This window comes from Cucumis melo, chromosome 5, assembly GCF_025177605.1.
Source record: "Cucumis melo cultivar AY chromosome 5, USDA_Cmelo_AY_1.0, whole genome shotgun sequence".
In the NCBI taxonomy this organism is placed as follows: domain Eukaryota; kingdom Viridiplantae; phylum Streptophyta; class Magnoliopsida; order Cucurbitales; family Cucurbitaceae; genus Cucumis; species Cucumis melo.
In genome coordinates this window covers 1,022,465-1,039,560 of record NC_066861.1, presented here as the reverse complement: position 1 = coordinate 1,039,560, position 17,096 = coordinate 1,022,465, and the positions used below count along the sequence as shown (strand labels likewise).

Genomic DNA, 17,096 nt, shown 5'->3' with positions numbered 1-17,096 from the left:
TGCCAATACAATAATATGGTTTAAATTATGATAGGCTATATGTGTATCATTTAGGTATAAGAAATACAATTAGATGTGTAATATAATGCTTAATTACAAGATTGTTTGATTTGAAATCAAACTAATTTGGTTGAATGATTATTGGAAACTATTTGGTTGAATAATAATGGTGTCCAAATTAAAATAAAAGGGCAAAGCAGCTTAAGCTTAATTAACACGCAACTGAAACGATTTTACACAACAACACAACCCCTCCATCTTAAATTCTATACTTGTTGAGATGTCCCATCATGACCCTCATCATGATTCAAAATTACACCCAAAATGCTTATATTCCTCTTGTACTTAGTATCCATTAATAAATAAATAACATCCATATTATATTTATACTCCATATCAAAACGTCTAATTCTCATCATTCCGTCTCTTATTTGTGTGCCGGCGCGTCCTATCTATTATACCTAAGATTTAAAAGCAAAGAATATGTATACGTATATCAAATAAAATAGAGCAACAAAGGAATTCAAAAAAACCAAAAGAAAGTGATAAAAAGAACGACGAAGAGGAGTTTTCAATCTCACGGTTGAACATGTTAATAGAAAAATTAGGGTTTTTAATGTACCCTAACTCATCGACTTAATATTTTAGGCCAATTAATCAAAATAACATCATTTTTCTTTTAATGTAATTAATTATTAGATGAATGGACGATTGGGAATATATTAAATAGAAGAGAGGTTTGAAGAAGTGAGATGGTAAAAAAAGAAGGGTGTGTAGGGATTTTCATTGAGATGTCATCTCAAAGGGGAAGAAGGGGTTTTTAGGTCCAGAAAGAGGACTGTTACAATAGAAAAAATGGAACAGTTATAGTAGTTATTAGGGGGAAGAAAAAGGGATTTTTGAAAAGAGTAGAAGGTACTCCAAATGAATGGCTTTGATTTAACACAACACTCAAAATAACCAATAAATAAATAATGCTATTGTTTTCTTTTCTTCTTAAATCTATAATATATATATATATATATATATAGTCTCTTACAATTTCCCAGTGTTCTGTCTTGCAGCACTAATAACAATCTGTCTGCCATTCAGACATGATGGATCCATGTAATTTCACCTCTTTTTCTTTTTCTTCTCTCTTTTCTTTTCTTTTCTTTTCTTTTTAAGGTTTAATATATATATATATATATATATATACATATATCACACACACACACACAGATATATATATATATATATATATATATATATATATATATATATATTTGGAAATGATGCAATGGGGAAATGTAGTTGTAGTTGTAGTTTTGTTGTATATTATCGAATATGATCCAAAACCCTTTTACACCATTATTATTTCATATTTCTACAACAATTTGTAACCCTATTTCACTACATATATTATTTATTGGATTGGATTGGATTGTGTAGGTTTGTGGGGTTTTTGCATAGAGACAAACTATATGATCTATGCAAACATTTATTGTTTATTTATTGGGGAAAGTAAGTTTGGATGTTCATAGTCCCATTTGTCTTTATATGGATTAACCTTTTATGAAATAAAAGAATACACATTATTGCATTTTTAGTTTATATTATTTATCCTCATCATCTATAATAGAAACCCTAGTACTCCTCCACTGGGTTTAAAAAGTTTAAATTGTTACAAAGAGATTTAAAAAGATTTCTAAGACTATAGTCCAATATAATATAATTTTAGGTTGATTATAATTTTCCATGAAATTGTAAGTGAAATAATAGAATATAAGCTTAAATTTATTCCATCTAAATACCTATTATTGTCACCTATGAAATAATTGGTTTAAGTAATTTAAGTTCTCATTTATATTAGTATTTTTTGAACTAATTCTTATAAACAGTATTAATTAATGATTATGTGTGCAATCAAAAAATTAATTTTAAAGAAAAAAAAAAGTATTTAATGAACTAAAAACATGCACTTTTGACTGTTCTAAAAGTTGGGATGTTTGATCCAAAATTTACCTTTATCCATTTGATCCATGTTGGGTTGATGTGTTCTTTAATTAGATGGAACTTAATGGATTTAGTTCCCCACATTGATTTTCATTCCTCACTCCATTATTTTAAGCTTACCTTTTGCTTTCTTTCTTTGATTCACTCTTATTTTTTTCTTCTTCTTTAAGAGTGTGAGGGGCAGAATTTAGCTCTAAAGAACAACATAAGCCTTTTACATTGTCCTAACAGAGGCAAAGAAAAAAGAAAATTTCTAGCCAACTCATATGATTTAGTTGGGTTTGAGATGATTTACACTCGCCTATATCCGAGTGGGTTTTGTGCATTTTGAAAGCACATGTTGAAGTTATTTATGTAATTTAATGTAATAAAAAAAGACTCATGTTTCCGTTAATCGTTTTGCGATTTGAATCTAATTTATAATATAAAACTTATTTCGTTCTGATAGTTGTCAATCAAAACCTATTTTTCATGAATGTTTTTATGTTTGCGATCTCATTTTCATTCTATCTTCAATTACTCACGATTTTTAGTACTACTTCTTTAATTTTTTTCCGATAATCTTTGATTGCACTTTATGCCTCCAGACATCCCTTAGATTCAATCTAAATGGTATTCGTCGAATCTTATTATCGCTAGCTCATATTGTAATATATATATATATACACACACATCAACTTTTGATTAATGAAAAAGATAGCCTTTTTCCAAAGCAGATTGTGATGGCTTTAAAAGTTTTTAAGATACATTATATTAAAAAAAATCTATATATAATCATTAATTCCTGTCTAACCACTTTCTTTCTCATGATCGAAACTATTTATGAAATATAGTAAATTAAAACTTCGGAACTTATTAATGGTAGACACTAATTTGAAATTTTATATATTTTGATTCATTTAAGGTGAAAATTTTAGAACTTAGTAAAAAAAAAATCAAACTTTAAGAACGTATTAAACACTTGGTAGAGTTAAATAATATATTAAACGTGAAAGTAAAAATTTGGAAACAAGATAGACACAATCATAAAAGTTTGTGAACTAAACTTTGTAATGTTTTCAAAGTTGAAACATTGACTAGCTAGAAACATGCAAGTTTCCAATATGGGTCAAGATGAACACAACTAAGTGGTAATTAGTGTATGGGGTCTTAATTTGGTTTGAATATCTGTTAATAGTTGGGTCCTATGAATTGAAATCAGTCCATACACTGTTGAAACATTGTTGAATCTAAAAAGTTTTCTTTTCTTTTCTTTTTTCTCTTCCCAATAAAGTTTTGGTTTTACAAGAAAAAAAAAAGATTGGGTTTTGGTTTTGCTTTCAATATCTTTTTTTGGATGAGAAAACACTGTCTCTTTCTCTCTCTCTCTCTCTTTCTTAGGTTATGATTTTATTATAAGTTACTTTAGTTTCTTTATTCCCAACTTTAAACAAAATACAATCAAATGAACCACAAGAAAGTTATATGAGGAATAGACAGCTTCAATGTCCCATGAATCTCTTCATACACCCCATTATTATATGATTACTTTGTTTTCAAGGAGCTGTAAAAACCATCAACAAAAAAAAAAAAAAAAGATCATTAGAATCTATACCGATGTTGGATATTTTAGTGCTCGAGAATCTAGGTGTAACTATGTTGATTTTCATTTTGTATAATATAAGTTTTTCGTGTCGTAGGTGTGTAGAATTCATCATGTTTCATTGAACTATTTTAAAATATAGACAACTTTTGTCAATCGATAGTCAATATCCATCATCGATAGGTAGTGGAATTATATTATTTTCGTAAATGTTTTAGAAAAAGATTTCATTTCAAACAACTATTCTATTTTATCTATAATTTTGTTGTTTAAAATCAATAAAATTTTACGCTTAACAATAAAAATTAACGTTGTTAACATCAATCACTTTTATCATGTCCGACTATTATGTACAAAGTCTCGCATTGGCTAAAGAATGAACAAAGGAATCTCCAAGACAACCTTCCTTGTACTAAATTTTTTAAAGGTTCCAAAAACAAAGTTTTGAAGATTAAGTAAAAAAAAAAGAAGGTAGTTTTTTTCCTTCCAAGAATTTCCTTTATTTCACTCAATGGGGAGAAAAAGGATAAATAGATAAATAAAATAAAGTTGACAAGAGAGGAATCCCTCCCTAAGGTTTGCGCATCTTTCAATTTGCACTTGCTTTCCTTTGTAATGCAAAACACAGAGGCCATCTCAGCTCAAACTAGGAAGGCCCTTCACAGAAGGAATTTTAAAGAAATTGATCATCTCTTCTTCATAAACAAACATATCAAACTGTAAAAGAGAGGAAAATAAATGATGGGGCCATCAAAACAAACCATTGATATGAGAATGAACCAATAATTGAGACCATTGATTCATTTAAATGAGGTCAATAGTTCGAATGTGTATTATACACAGAATTAGAATTAGATTGTTGAGGCAAATATTGTCAGGTGACATAGAAATGGTAATGCTTTATTCCCCTATATGTTCTTTTTTCCCAGGAAATTTACAGCATAGAAATGGCAAGGAACAGAAGAGACAGGTACACTACAAGCTCAAATCCTCCGGCAAGCTGATTTCCAGAAAATAAAGACTGCAAAAACCAATGAGAGATTGTGACATTAGATGGAAACATATCATGTACAAAGAGACGAGCAAATTGTTGAAAGAGCTAAATTCATGTCAAACCATCTATTTCTCATACATTTTCATGTTATCTGTTAATGACTGAACGAGATTCAAGATCCCAACAAATGGAAGCTCGTAATTACTTTAAGTACGTTTTGTCATAAAATTATTAACTTCAGACAATGCCTTAGGTGATTTGATATCCATTGCTAAAAGCTCTTTCGTTTTTTTTATACTTTATTTCCATTTTCCTTCTTCCCCGAAGGAAGGGTGCTAAAAAAATTAGGACACTCAATTTGGCATATCGGACATGTGTCCCCCAGCGTGTCCGGATGAATCCGTTTCCAACAAATGTCTGACATCAATAACACATCCAATATAAAGTGTCCGTACGTCTTAGATTGAAGGAATTGGGAGAAGTAATGAAGTTGAAATTAATTCACTTTCATTTCGGCGAAGAGCATAATGTTAAGTGGTTTTCGTCATATAGAATTTTAATGCGTCGATCATTTTTTTTTTTATTATATTTTATTGTATTGGTTGTGTATTATATTTGCCAATCTTATTTTCTCCTTTGTAATGGGTTGTCTTCTATTTAAGAAAACTCTTCTCTCTTTGTGAATATACATAAAATTACATTTTTGGCATGGTATCAAATAAGGTTTCTTAAACTATAAAGAAACCCTAATTTTTTGAGAACCTAAGAAAGTGCAAAACTCTTACAGCCCATGTGCTTCGCCACCTCGAGGTTTGTCACCCCCATTCGTTCTATTTCGACCAATCACCGCCGTCAATCATAACTCGACAAACGTTGTCTGCAGTCGTGTTTGGTTATATTTTTTGCTCTAAGTTGGTTTTTTTGGTCTTTGTTGATCGTTCGTCATGATCCTCGTCGGTCACACTTTTCTGAGCTCTCCACCGCCAATTCCGCCATTGTCTGCTGTCGATGACAAGTTTGGTTTGTGTTTTCAGATCTGTTCTCTCCGTTCTTTTACCTCTGTTCCTTCAGCCATGTCAGATACTAAGTTACCTATAGCTAAAGCCGACAATCGTATCCATTCCAATAACCCCACTATTCAAATCACCAAGATCTGATTTACTGGAGACAATTTTCTTCATTGGTCATGTATATTCGTGGACAAAGGAAAATTGACTACATTATCGGAGATAAAACTGCCGCAAAACCAAACGACCCTTTGTTTGCTGCATGGGATGCTAAAAACTCCATGGGTATGACTTGACTTGTAAACTCCATGGTTGAAGACATCAATTGTAATTATATGTGCTACTCTATGGTCAAGGAATTGTGGGACAGCGTGACACAGATGTACTCTAATTTAGGCAATCAACCACAGGTATTTGAGTATTTCATGAGAAAAAGGTTAATGATGAGACAAAGCTGGCTTTCGTGAGGAAAAAGTTAGCTGAAGATTTCCAAATCAAAAACTTAGGAACCTTAAAATACTTCCGCATGGAGTTTGCTAGGTCCAAAAGTGGCATTCTTGTCAACCAAAGAACGTATATTCTTGATCTACTAGAAGAGACAGGTTTACTTGGTAGTAAGGTAGCAGAAACTCCTATTGAGCAAACACTCAAATTGGAAGCTGCAACAAAAAATGAGATAAAGAAAAGAGAAGAGTACCAGACTTGTGCGGAAACTTGTATATCTTTCTCACACACGTACTAACATCATTTTGTAGTTAGTATAATAAGTCAATTCATGCATGCTCTAGACCAATTCACCTTGATGCAATTTATAGGATACTATGAAATTTGAAAGGTACTCTAGGAAAAAGCATATTGTTTAAAAGGCATGATCATCCCAATCATCTCAATGTTGAAGTTTACACTGATGCTAATTGGGCATGACTGACAGAAGATCCACTTTGGGTTACCACTCCTTTGTTGGAGGAAATTTTGTTACTTAACAAAGTAAAAAACAGATGGTGGTTGCAAGAAGTAGTGCAAAAGCATACTTTAGAGCTTTAGCCCATGTTATTTGTGAGGGTATATAGATAAGAAGACTATGGGAAGAATTGAGATTCACTTAAACAATGCCCATACGCATTTATTGTGATAACAAGGCGGCAATTTCCATTGCCTATAATCCAGTCCTTCATGATAGAACGAAATATATTGAAGTTGATAAACACTTTGTAAAGGAAAAGATCAAAGCGGGAGTAATGTTCATATCCTACCTTCCAACAACAGAACAAATTGCAGATGTGTCAACTAAAGGTCCTCCAAAGGGGCAATTCAACAAACCAACTTGAGAGGGAGTGTTGATTATTTCATTTTTGTATTATATTTTATTGTATTGGTTGTATTATATTATATTTACCGAACTTATTTTTTCTTCATTTCTAATGGGTAGTTCTAGTTAAGAAAACTAATCTCTCTTTGTGAAATATACAGTACATTCTTTGGCAGATACCATAGCAGGTCTTGAATATAAACAACATAAAAATCAGTGAGTTTTGATGGAAAATTCAGTTCAAAATGCAGCAAAAGAAAGAGGGTAATGCATCAAAAGATGGTTGGCTTCTTTTTTTCCATGTTTTTTCTTACCTTGCCGACATACAAGCCATTCCTAAGAAGACTACCTTCACAGCTTGCTTCTGTCCAGCATAATCAAAAGCCAAAGGCAGCATTTCATGCAGAGTTAGAAACGCCATTACTCCGCCAACTGAAACGTGAAATACATAGAATAAAAAAATGTCCAAAAGAATTTAAAATGTGTTCCTTCAATTTCTAATTCAAGTTTTCTGTTTTTTCCATACCAGATCCTAGTAGACCTTCAAGAATCTCAGGACTCAAGCTGCTTGGAAATAAGTAGGCTGCAGACAAAATGCATTTAAATATCAATTGTTTACATGTCTGCAACGGATTGGTTAAACACTTATAAGCCTCTAATTGAACTCTCCATATCACAAACCCATCTTTTTTGTGATGGCTAAAATGGCAGTTTAACCCACAAATGTGCCAGTATTATCAATGCATTTGGCTGTAATATTACATACTTTAAGGCAGAAATGATACTGCTATCTAAAATTGATTGAATATGGCAATGCATGAATACACTTAGAAAATCCAGCGTGTATTTTCAGTTCAAGAACACCTAGATTCAGAGTTCGTTTAAAGTAGTCGGACTTACCTACGATTACAACACCAAGGGGCTCAGCAAAGCCAGAGAGAGTAGCCAACTTGAATGCCTGCCATTTGCTAAGCACACCAAAAAAAAAAAAAAAAAGAAATTTACATTATTCAATCCTTTAAATTGGACAAGGTGAAAATCTGAAAAATGTGAAAACAATAAAGTGTCGCATACTATTAGTCTTTGTTTAGAGATAATGACTACTGCTTGAGCTAAAAGTATTTGGAGCAAAAACTTCACAGAACCAACAATAAAACTTGAACCCATCATCTAACAAGTGTCTAAAACTATAGTTTGACCGAGGGAAATTAATTGGAAAACTAGTCAGTCGACAATGCAATTCATACGAGAGAAAATCATTAACTAAAGCATCATACAAAGATTTTACCCCATTTCATAACATAAACTGAAATTATCCACTAACCTCTGTGTAGCAAAATAAACAGGAAGTGCAACAGCTACACCCTGCATAATAATACAAGAGTTAAGACCTAACATCGATGATTTACATGTTGCATTTCCCATAGTTGTTCAGTTTTATTCCACTGGCATCAAGCAGTCTACTGTTAATTTCCTATTAACATAACTCATCAACTTAAGCTTTTAGGTTGATTGATAATTTAACATGGCATCAAGTAAAGTCATATCATCCCAATCTAAAATGGAATTCTACTTATTGGACCTTCAATAAATTTTCAAACCAACAAGTGAGAGGAGTGTTAGATTATTGATTTCTCATTACCATAACTCATAGCGTTTGGGTTAATTGCCATATCATTTATTCAAAGAGTATCTGGTTACGTACACCGTTGTATTATCAATCCATATAATCCAATGAAGAAAAATGCAAAATATGACAAGGACACCAACTTCCAGAGAAAAGGATAAACGTTGACTACGTAACAAGAGAATAAATACCTCTGGTATGTTGTGCAAGGCAATGGCTAAGGCTAAGTTCAGACCAACACGAAGACCCTACATAACATTAAAAAGAAACTTGATTGGTGTCGGCAAATATAGGCAATATGGCTCAGAAGAACCAAAATTGAAAGATCACCAATGAGTTCCCGGTGGTTCTTCCTTTTCAAATTTCCAAATCAATGAAGAATGAAAGTGATAAAACTAATTAACATTGATAACAAAGCTTACCATAATTTCATTGCCTGTTAAATAAATGATTGAAAATATTGCTTTCAACAACGCTGTTTGGATGAAATGTGAAAATTAATATATATTGATAACTAAGCTTATTTACTATGGGTTAATCGTATTCCCTTGGCTCAGCTTCTTATCAAAAAAGACTTGGCTCAGCTCAAGTCTTCTTTGAAGTGTTTTCTCTCCAAGAAGTTGAAAGGGCCTGCTTTAATTACACCTTTATGATTTTGTATCTTTTTAAGTTTCTTGTTTTTCTTCATCATTGTTGTGATTTGGTTTATGTTTTTAGTTGTATAAGAGCATTAGAGTCTCTTCACATTTCTTTAAAAAAAAGTTCTGTATCCTTTTCTAGAGGGAAAAAAAAGAGAAAGTAACAGTCTTTTTTGGAGTGTTTGTAGGAAAACGTTAGGGATACTGTGAATATATTAGAAGCACATTATATAGTAGGAGTTGGTTAGTGAAGGGTTATAAATAGGATGATTTAGATGGTTTGGGGATTGGTAGAATTTGTAAGTATTATTTTGAGAGATTCCTGGTGTCTTGGGTATTGAAACCTCACAGATAAGAATATAGGCTACTTGTCCATGTCATATGCTTCAGATACAAATGAATAAGCAACACTCCAACTTCAAAGCATTTACAGTTTTCTGAAGCAGGAAATAATACCTTTTCTGGAGTTTATTATTTGAGTTTCTTTAAACTGGATATCAAACTACATAATCCAATAAGAATCAACGAAGGCATATGCTGAGGTATACCTTAATTGATCCAAGAAAAACAGCCATCCCTTCTGGAAAGTTATGTAAGCTTATTCCTGCATTTCATTAGACTAAATTAACGATTTTCTTAATTTTCAGGATGTGTGGTTCAATGGTGAAAGTAAATTATTCAACAACACTAGTATTTGTCTAAGCATTCATGACTCAACTAGCTTGGTTTAAAGAAACCTATGCATATCTTCGACAAATTGATAGAGAACATAAACTAATACCATTTGAACACAACAGTTGTATGTGTACCTATCGCTGTTATTATCCCACTGTACAGAACCTGACGACGATGCTTTTTCATTAAATCCTTGCCACCTTCGTCCTTGTCCTATTATCCAGTATAGAGTTAAACTCTAGAGATAAAATTAATGTTACTCATTTTTAGGATGCCTTATGCAGAAAGTGATTTTAGATGAGAATGAATACCAACCTTCCTACGTTTGGTATCTGAAACAGGACCAAGAGTGGGTTCTGGGATAAAGTGAGCAACAAAGGCAAAGAAGATTACACCAGCAAAAAACTGCAGCACGGATAACAAGACACTTCGTAAATATAATAGTTGAAATCATTCAATAAGGGCTCATAACACATATCCGATGAAATGCTGAATAATTATTTACCCAAAGATTTCCTTTTAAGAATCCAATTGAGTTAATAGCATTATGAGCTAAATCCAGGAACGAAATGCTCAACATTAAACCTGCAGCAAATCCCTGCATATCAGACTTGGTAATTTAGACTAATCCATGGAGTAGAACCGACTTTAACAATAAGTTAATGGCTACGTGGTAAGAAACTGATGTATTTAACAGCACTCCTTATTGCAGGAATTATGGCTATTTTAAAGTTCAAAAGTTAATACTATATTGCAGTAACCCATAATATAAACTTTAGCTAGCTACTTAAATTCATGCTAAATTACTTCAATTAGAAAGAGTTGGACTGTTGGAGTTCAAGTTGGATTCAATCCTGGACAATATTCCGTTCCTTCAAAGATGGGTAAAAGGAACAGGAAAGAAAAAGAAAAGGCACAGTTTCCACCTTTTTTAAAAGAAAGGGTAGCCCCTTTCATCTTCTTCTTTTTCCTTTTTTAAGTTTAGTTCTATACTTTCTTTCTTTCCTTTCTCTCTTTTCTTTTTTTTTTCTTTTTTTCCTATTTTAACATTTTCTAAAGATATTGAGGAAGAATCCACATGATCCCCACATAAGCACAGCAAGGTGTAAGGCATGACAAAACTGTATAGTAACCATAAGAATGAAATTTGTTTTCAATTTACATTGATCAAAGTAGAAAAGACAGAAAACGACTGGCCTTTTATGGCCACCAATGAACAATATTCTAGCATTGAATTTATGCTACAAAGCCCCCCCTCTCCAAAAGAACCAAGAAAGAAAACCTCCGAGCATCACCTGTAAAAGACCAAGCATCTTCAAATTTGGAGCCCCACTGAGAACCACAAAAAGTGCACCTGTTCCAAATGTTATGAACATAAATGAGTAATGCATTAAAATCCTAATGGAGCAGAAGTGATAAGCAGGTGCCAAAGCTCAATAGCCGTGCCACTAAAAATTGAAAATAACCAAGTTCCAAACCCCACCCTAGAGAGAGAGGATAAGAGACCATCCTGATTCTTCTTTGTCAAATCTAAGCATGGATGATGGAAAGTTAAAGTAGCATGGTTTGTGTACAATAGGACTCGTAAAACTTGTTTCACAGAATGAAACGAAGGACGTTGTGGAGAAAAAATTGCAAGTCAATCATACGAGACCAATGAATTAATAAAAACACGTGAAGTCACATGACTTTAGAGTGATCTTCTCCACGTCAATGGGCACTGTAGCCAGCGATATATGAACGGGGGAACTCAGTTATCGGCAATTGAGAAAATGGTGTTCAAGAAGCCAAAACAAGAAAATTATCGTCAAGAAAAGCACGGCAGTAACAATTTCCCATGGTTCTCACAAGTTGATCAACTTCAAAGCCTCGTAACCAGATAGATACATCCTAACAATAGTTAATCCACAATTTTGAGACTGAAAATACTAGCTGTAGCACAATCATAACTAATTCGCCAAACATTAATTTACTTCTCGACGTATCATTAAAGAAACATTTCACATTAAATTTGGCCTCAGTACCCAGTTACAAATACTTCAAAACATAACCAAAGATGATCAAGAATGAAGAACAAACGGTAGAAACAAGAAAGAAATGAAGAAAAAAAAAAGAAACCAAGCAAATACCCAGTGAACTCTACAAAGAATCCCATTACATATTACTGAAATGAAAGCAGACCCACATAACAAATTACGAGAATAAACTTGACAAACCTAGAGAAGTACTGAATCCACCCACAAGCGAAAGTGCCAAAGCTACCAACACCTGAGAAGCCATGTAAGTTTTGTAGAGTTGTATCCTGAATTCAAAGGCGTCGGTAATCACAGCAATAAAACCCCCAAAACGATTCGAGGGCTTTTAAACCTTCGAAATTCAGAAATAAACGTTGAAGGAGCTGACCAAATTCTGCAAGCAGCGAGGAACTTGCCGCTGCTATTGAAGCAAATATAAAAATCTTTTTTTCTTCTTTGGATGGGTTTTGGAGAGAATCTTTATGGCGAAAGGAAGAGATGGTTTAGCAAAGTAGTCCAAGAAAGTTGGGTACTTTTTGCTTTGGTTTTGGTTACCTTGTTCTTGCTGTATCCATCATTCCTGTTTATCTTACACACTGGTTTATCCTTAACTTAATTCTTCCTATTTCTTCTCTCCTCACTTCTTCCTTAAACTTAATTATTTTTGTTTATATCTTTTTATTTACACTTTAAATTAAGCAAAACCTTCTGTAAAAGTTTAGAGTTTAGTATGATCAAAAACTAGCATAGTTTAACCGACATATAAATGTTTCAATCATACTTCTAAAGTACTATATATCATAGAATGAATGAATCAGACATTTTATAGACTTAACAATGAGTTGATGACTTGAAGAAGATTAGAGATAAAAATGGCTCAAAGTGTATATAGACATAAGTTTAAACATGTCCTAAAGTGATATATAATACATGTCAAACATTCGTAGGTTATAGATTATTTTTGTAAGGGTCGTAGTCTCGAAATTAATGTTCAAAATGTGTTAAATTAAGATGTTTAATAAAATTGTACGGTCAACCAACATATAAACTAATTAAATTTGAACTTTTTTTTTCTTAAGAAACAAAAGAAATGAATTTTAAATCACAAGTAATTTCACTTTGAAGAGAATGTGATTGTTTGACTAAAGTCAACGCATTTCCGTGGGGGGGAAAAATCTTCCAAAAAAAGAATGTATTGAAAAAATATCATAAATAAAAGTGTCAATTTTATTTTAATTTGTTTGTTTGTTTTTGTTTTTGTTTTTGTAAAGAGAAAAAAGGGTTACTGATTAAACTATTTCTTTAACAGAGAAATGAAGCAGATTATTGAATTAAAAATCATAATAGGGAAGGGGATGAAGACAAAGAAACGAATAGAAAGATGACACGTGTAAAAGAGGGTTCACTTCAAGGGATAATCTTCTTTTTATTTACTTCTCCATCCTAAGCCTAAACGAGCAGAGCAGAGAGAAGAAACCCTCTCCCCTTTTTCTCTCTCTCCTCACTCTTTCAAAAAGGAACTCTTCAGGTTAGGTTTTGTTTTTTAAGTATATATATGTATATGTGTGTATATAAATTCTTGCTATTTTTGTGCCAATTTATTTGGATTAAATCTTTGTTTGATTGTTTAAGTGATCATGTATGAGTAATTCTATTTCCTTCCTGATTTTCTGTTTGCTATAATTGTTTACATTTGAAGCTGGGGTTTTACTTTTCCATGGGATTCTGAGTTCTTCCATCCACATCCAGAATCGAGATTCCTCTCTCGGAGATATCTTTCCTCAGGTTAGGGCTTATGTTCTTCCCTTCTCTCAACTCTCTTTCCCCTGTTCAAAATTTTTTTAATCTCTGTTGTTCTGTTGTTAGCGTATGAATGAACAGAGTGGGGGTTCTGGGTAATGCTTGCAAGCTTCTAATATTGGGTTTTTATAATTAGTTCCGTTATGTGATCCACAGAGTTCCTCTGCCAACGAAACGTATTGAAATTTCATATGATTCTATATGGTGATTGAATTACAGTTCTTTTTTACAATTGGGTTGCTAGAGATGTAGAGAAAATGAAAGGGGTTCTGAAATTAAGCTTCAAATTACTAGACTGAGTTACTACCTCTGTTCTTCAAAATAAATTGCCTGTTCTTTTCGATGAGATATATCAACGAGGAGATCCATCAGTCTCTACCTTAGCATCTTGTGTATAAGTTTTCTTATGCTTTTACCTTAGATGATGTGAGGTACTGTGTTTGTGGCTAACACCTTTGTTTTGTGCTAGAACTAGTCAATTAAGTTACCAGTAGAAGTGAAGAGAGAAAACTACTTGAAGATTGAGGTAGAGACCTTATGGCATTAAGTTGACTTTCGTTAACAAACTTCCTGTGGAAGACAAAGAGAGGTTTAAGAGGGGAGTTTGAAGAGGATGGAACTTGGACTTGCTGAATTCTCCTTTTTTTTTTTTCTTATCCTACTTGCTGGTCTTACCCCCATCCTATATTCACCAACTCAAGTGCTTAAAAGTTCATTGGCTGAAAGTGAGTGTGGTATTACAGTAGAGGATTGAACAATTTAAACTGGCAAATGTTTGTCCAATGATTTGTCGTTTTGGCCATGTACTTGATTTCTAAACCCTAAATCAAATTTCATTTTGAACTTATTGATCTAACTATTTTATTTTCAAGTCTAGCTATCAATTTTGATAGTGAGGCATTGACGTGATTAATTTTTCATTGTCAGCATAGAGTTACTGTATCAATGTTTAGTTTCTAGTCAAACTTTAATTTTGGAATAGTAGTGAGTTTAGAGGACCAGAGTGATGTATATACAAAAGTTTATGGATGAAAATGAGTAACTAGCATTTGGAGGCAATAACAAATTTCAGCATTTTAGATGGCATATCTGGGTATATGGCATCCCACTACTTTCAACTGTAATTATTGTGTGTGGATGTTCTGTATGTGGGCGTTTATTTAGGTGCTTACGTGTTTAGGGACGAATGTAGTTGTCTGGCAATCCACTGTGACTTTCTCATAGATCTATGAGAAAAAAATTAACTGTAGAGGTATCCCCCACCCCACCCCATCCAGTAAGCTTACTTCTGGCTACCTGAAAAAATATCTCAATCTTTCTTATGTGTAATTGTCACACGTTCAGGAGTGGGACGTAGGTCCAGATTCCTGAGTCTAGAATGTTTGCAGGGTAGGAACCACATGAGATATTTCATATTCCAAGATATTGGCCTATGTGATATTTTGAGCCAAACCTTAAGCTTTATGTCCCTCTCTTGGTGTTAGGTCATTCTTGTGTTAAATTAGATTTCTTTTCTTTTTGAGTATTTTTTAAGTGATTTTAATGCAGTAGACTCTAAAAGATGGATCCCCATGATGAGGCTGGATGCCAAGCTCCCCCGGAAGGGCCCTTCCTCTGTATCAACAACTGTGGCTTCTTTGGTAGTGCAGCCACTATGAACATGTGCTCCAAGTGTCATAAAGATATGATGCTGAAACAAGATCAGGCTAAACTTGCTGCTTCATCTATTGAAAATTTTGTCAATGGATCGTCTAGTGGCAGTATGGAAGTACCTGAAAGTGTTACTGATGGTGCCGTTTCTGTGGAACCGAAGACTGTTCAAGCACATGCACTGCCTGCAATGGGATCTGTGGAAGGTGAGAAACCAAGTGAGGGTCCAAAACGTTGCAACTCTTGCAAAAAGCGTGTTGGTTTAACAGGCTTCAATTGTCGGTGTGGTAATGTATTTTGTGCAGTTCATCGTTACTCTGACAAACATGACTGCCCCTTTGATTATCACATGGCTGCGCAAAACGCCATATCCAAAGCCAATCCTGTTGTCAAGGCTCAGAAGCTGGATAAGATCTAGATTTCTCTTGGCATGTATGTGTCCTAAATTGATGTTCATATCCAGCTGTGAGATGGGCTTATGATATGCTGCAAATCTATGTATTTTTGCTTTATGTTCATATATATGTTGAAGAGATTGCAGTTACAATATATATGAATTCTGAAAGTTCTATTTGCTTTGTGATTCTTTGTTTGTGCTTGTCTTAATGGGACATCATCGTTATTGGCCTTCTAATGCTTCCTCTGTGTTTTGTAGCCATTCTCTTGACTGAGTGACCTTGCTCTTTATTATTTTCCTATGCCCTTCTGTTTGATCTTCCAAGCTGTACTTCTTATCTTAATTTGCATCAACTTGTCAAGGGGTTTCCTTGTTATAGATGTTCCTCCTCACTTGAAATCCAAAACAGCAGCATCGTTTTTCAGCTGCTACATTTCATTCCAGATTTTCACTGGCAATCATAGTGAATGGGCACGGTGGTTATTTTTTAGTCTTGGGAGGTTCAGTTGCGTGTGTTTGGAACATGGAAGTATCTTTTGTCTAATCCCTGTGTTTTGGCAGTATCTTACTAGCAGTCTCTTTTGTGAACATCAAACTCTAGCCTGTTTTAGCTATATTCTATCTGAATTGGTATAAACTTATTTGTACCTTAATAACATTAGTTATTTGAATCATATTCATTTATCAAACGGTATATATTACTGATATGATATAACCATACTATGTGTACTTTAGTGAGAAGAAGCTTAAAGGTGAACAGTTGATCTATCTTTAAGCATAGTATGTTAATTTACATTAAAATTTGAGATCGATTCTGAATGTCAGATAATGTTTTGTGAAAAAGTAGTTTTGTAGCAGAAAAGAAAGATTCTATTTTTTGTTTCTATGTTTGAAAGAAACTGGCACTGATATTTCAGAGAGGAAAGTTAACAAAAAGGAAAAGGCTTAAAGCTTTTGGGTTGCAATGGAATCTGAGGTCAGTGGACCACTTCTCCAATAGAAGAATCCAAAATGAGGACTGTTGATGGATTCCATTCGTATTCAGGAAACATCACCATCGCCCATTGCTTAAACAGTGACTGCCTTCAGCTGCTATTAGATTGGACTCAAATAATGACTTACATTTTGCATAGTTACAGCCTTGCAGGTTTCTTTGTAGCCCAAGATATGGTTATTGATCAATTTGGATCGATGAAATTTTTATTGCACAAGTTTCTGTTTTTTAAGACATTTATGAGGAGAGTTTTAATCATCTAACTTTTTTGAAAGGTTCTAATGCTTCATTCATTGACTTAAATATGCAAATTGGTAGGATTAACCTACATTAATTGTGTATTATGTCAAATTGGAAGGATTTGAACCGTGAACGGATGCTTCATCAATTATTTTTTAGTTAAACTTACTTTT

The 17,096-nt window shown here is 33.3% G+C and overlaps 2 protein-coding genes across 5 annotated transcripts; one reads left to right on the top strand and one right to left on the bottom strand.

Moving 5' to 3' along the window:
* Positions 1-4,346: 4,346 nt before the first annotated feature.
* Positions 4,347-12,454, bottom strand: LOC103491524 (zinc transporter ZTP29). 2 transcript variants are annotated; one of them, XM_008451509.3, is made up of 12 exons: positions 12,044-12,454; positions 11,123-11,181; positions 10,333-10,412; positions 10,143-10,232; positions 9,962-10,040; positions 9,701-9,756; positions 8,706-8,762; positions 8,212-8,252; positions 7,788-7,855; positions 7,414-7,470; positions 7,202-7,319; positions 4,347-4,598 (listed from the first exon to the last, which is right to left on the bottom strand). In XM_008451509.3, exons 3-12 carry the CDS (start codon positions 10,405-10,407, stop codon positions 4,553-4,555), a joined length of 687 nt encoding a protein of 228 aa, XP_008449731.1. In that variant the 5' UTR covers positions 10,408-10,412; positions 11,123-11,181; positions 12,044-12,454; the 3' UTR covers positions 4,347-4,552. The 2 variants fall into 2 exon arrangements, with proteins under 2 accessions (XP_008449731.1, XP_008449729.1); XM_008451507.3 differs by having other exon boundaries at positions 10,333-10,425; positions 12,044-12,453.
* A 728-nt stretch (positions 12,455-13,182) lies between these two features.
* LOC103491525 (zinc finger A20 and AN1 domain-containing stress-associated protein 8) lies at positions 13,183-15,875 on the top strand. Of its 3 annotated transcripts, none has more exons than XM_008451511.3 (3): positions 13,183-13,370; positions 13,542-13,627; positions 15,194-15,875. In XM_008451511.3, the coding sequence occupies exon 3, from the start codon at positions 15,204-15,206 to the stop codon at positions 15,708-15,710; it is 507 nt and encodes a 168-aa protein (XP_008449733.1). In that variant the 5' UTR covers positions 13,183-13,370; positions 13,542-13,627; positions 15,194-15,203; the 3' UTR covers positions 15,711-15,875. The 3 variants fall into 3 exon arrangements, with proteins under 3 accessions (XP_008449733.1, XP_008449732.1, XP_050941015.1); XM_008451510.3 differs by having other exon boundaries at positions 13,201-13,370; positions 15,191-15,875; XM_051085058.1 differs by having other exon boundaries at positions 13,207-13,370; positions 14,112-15,875.
* The last annotated feature ends 1,221 nt before the right edge of the window (positions 15,876-17,096 follow it).

Excerpts from the sequence above, each read along its gene's own strand:
- LOC103491524 (XM_008451507.3), bottom strand. The coding sequence starts at position 12,107 with ATGGCTTCTCAGGTGTTGGTAGCTTTGGCACTTTCGCTTGTGGGTGGA. Across the intron at positions 7,320-7,413 it reads TGAAGGTCTACTAGGATCTG|TTGGCGGAGTAATGGCGTTT; the intron begins GTATGGAAAAAA and ends TTCACGTTTCAG. Across the intron at positions 4,599-7,201 it reads ATGGCTTGTATGTCGGCAAG|TCTTTATTTTCTGGAAATCA; the intron begins GTAAGAAAAAAC and ends TGGTTTTTGCAG.
- LOC103491525 (XM_008451511.3), top strand. The coding sequence starts at position 15,204 with ATGGATCCCCATGATGAGGCTGGATGCCAAGCTCCCCCGGAAGGGCCC.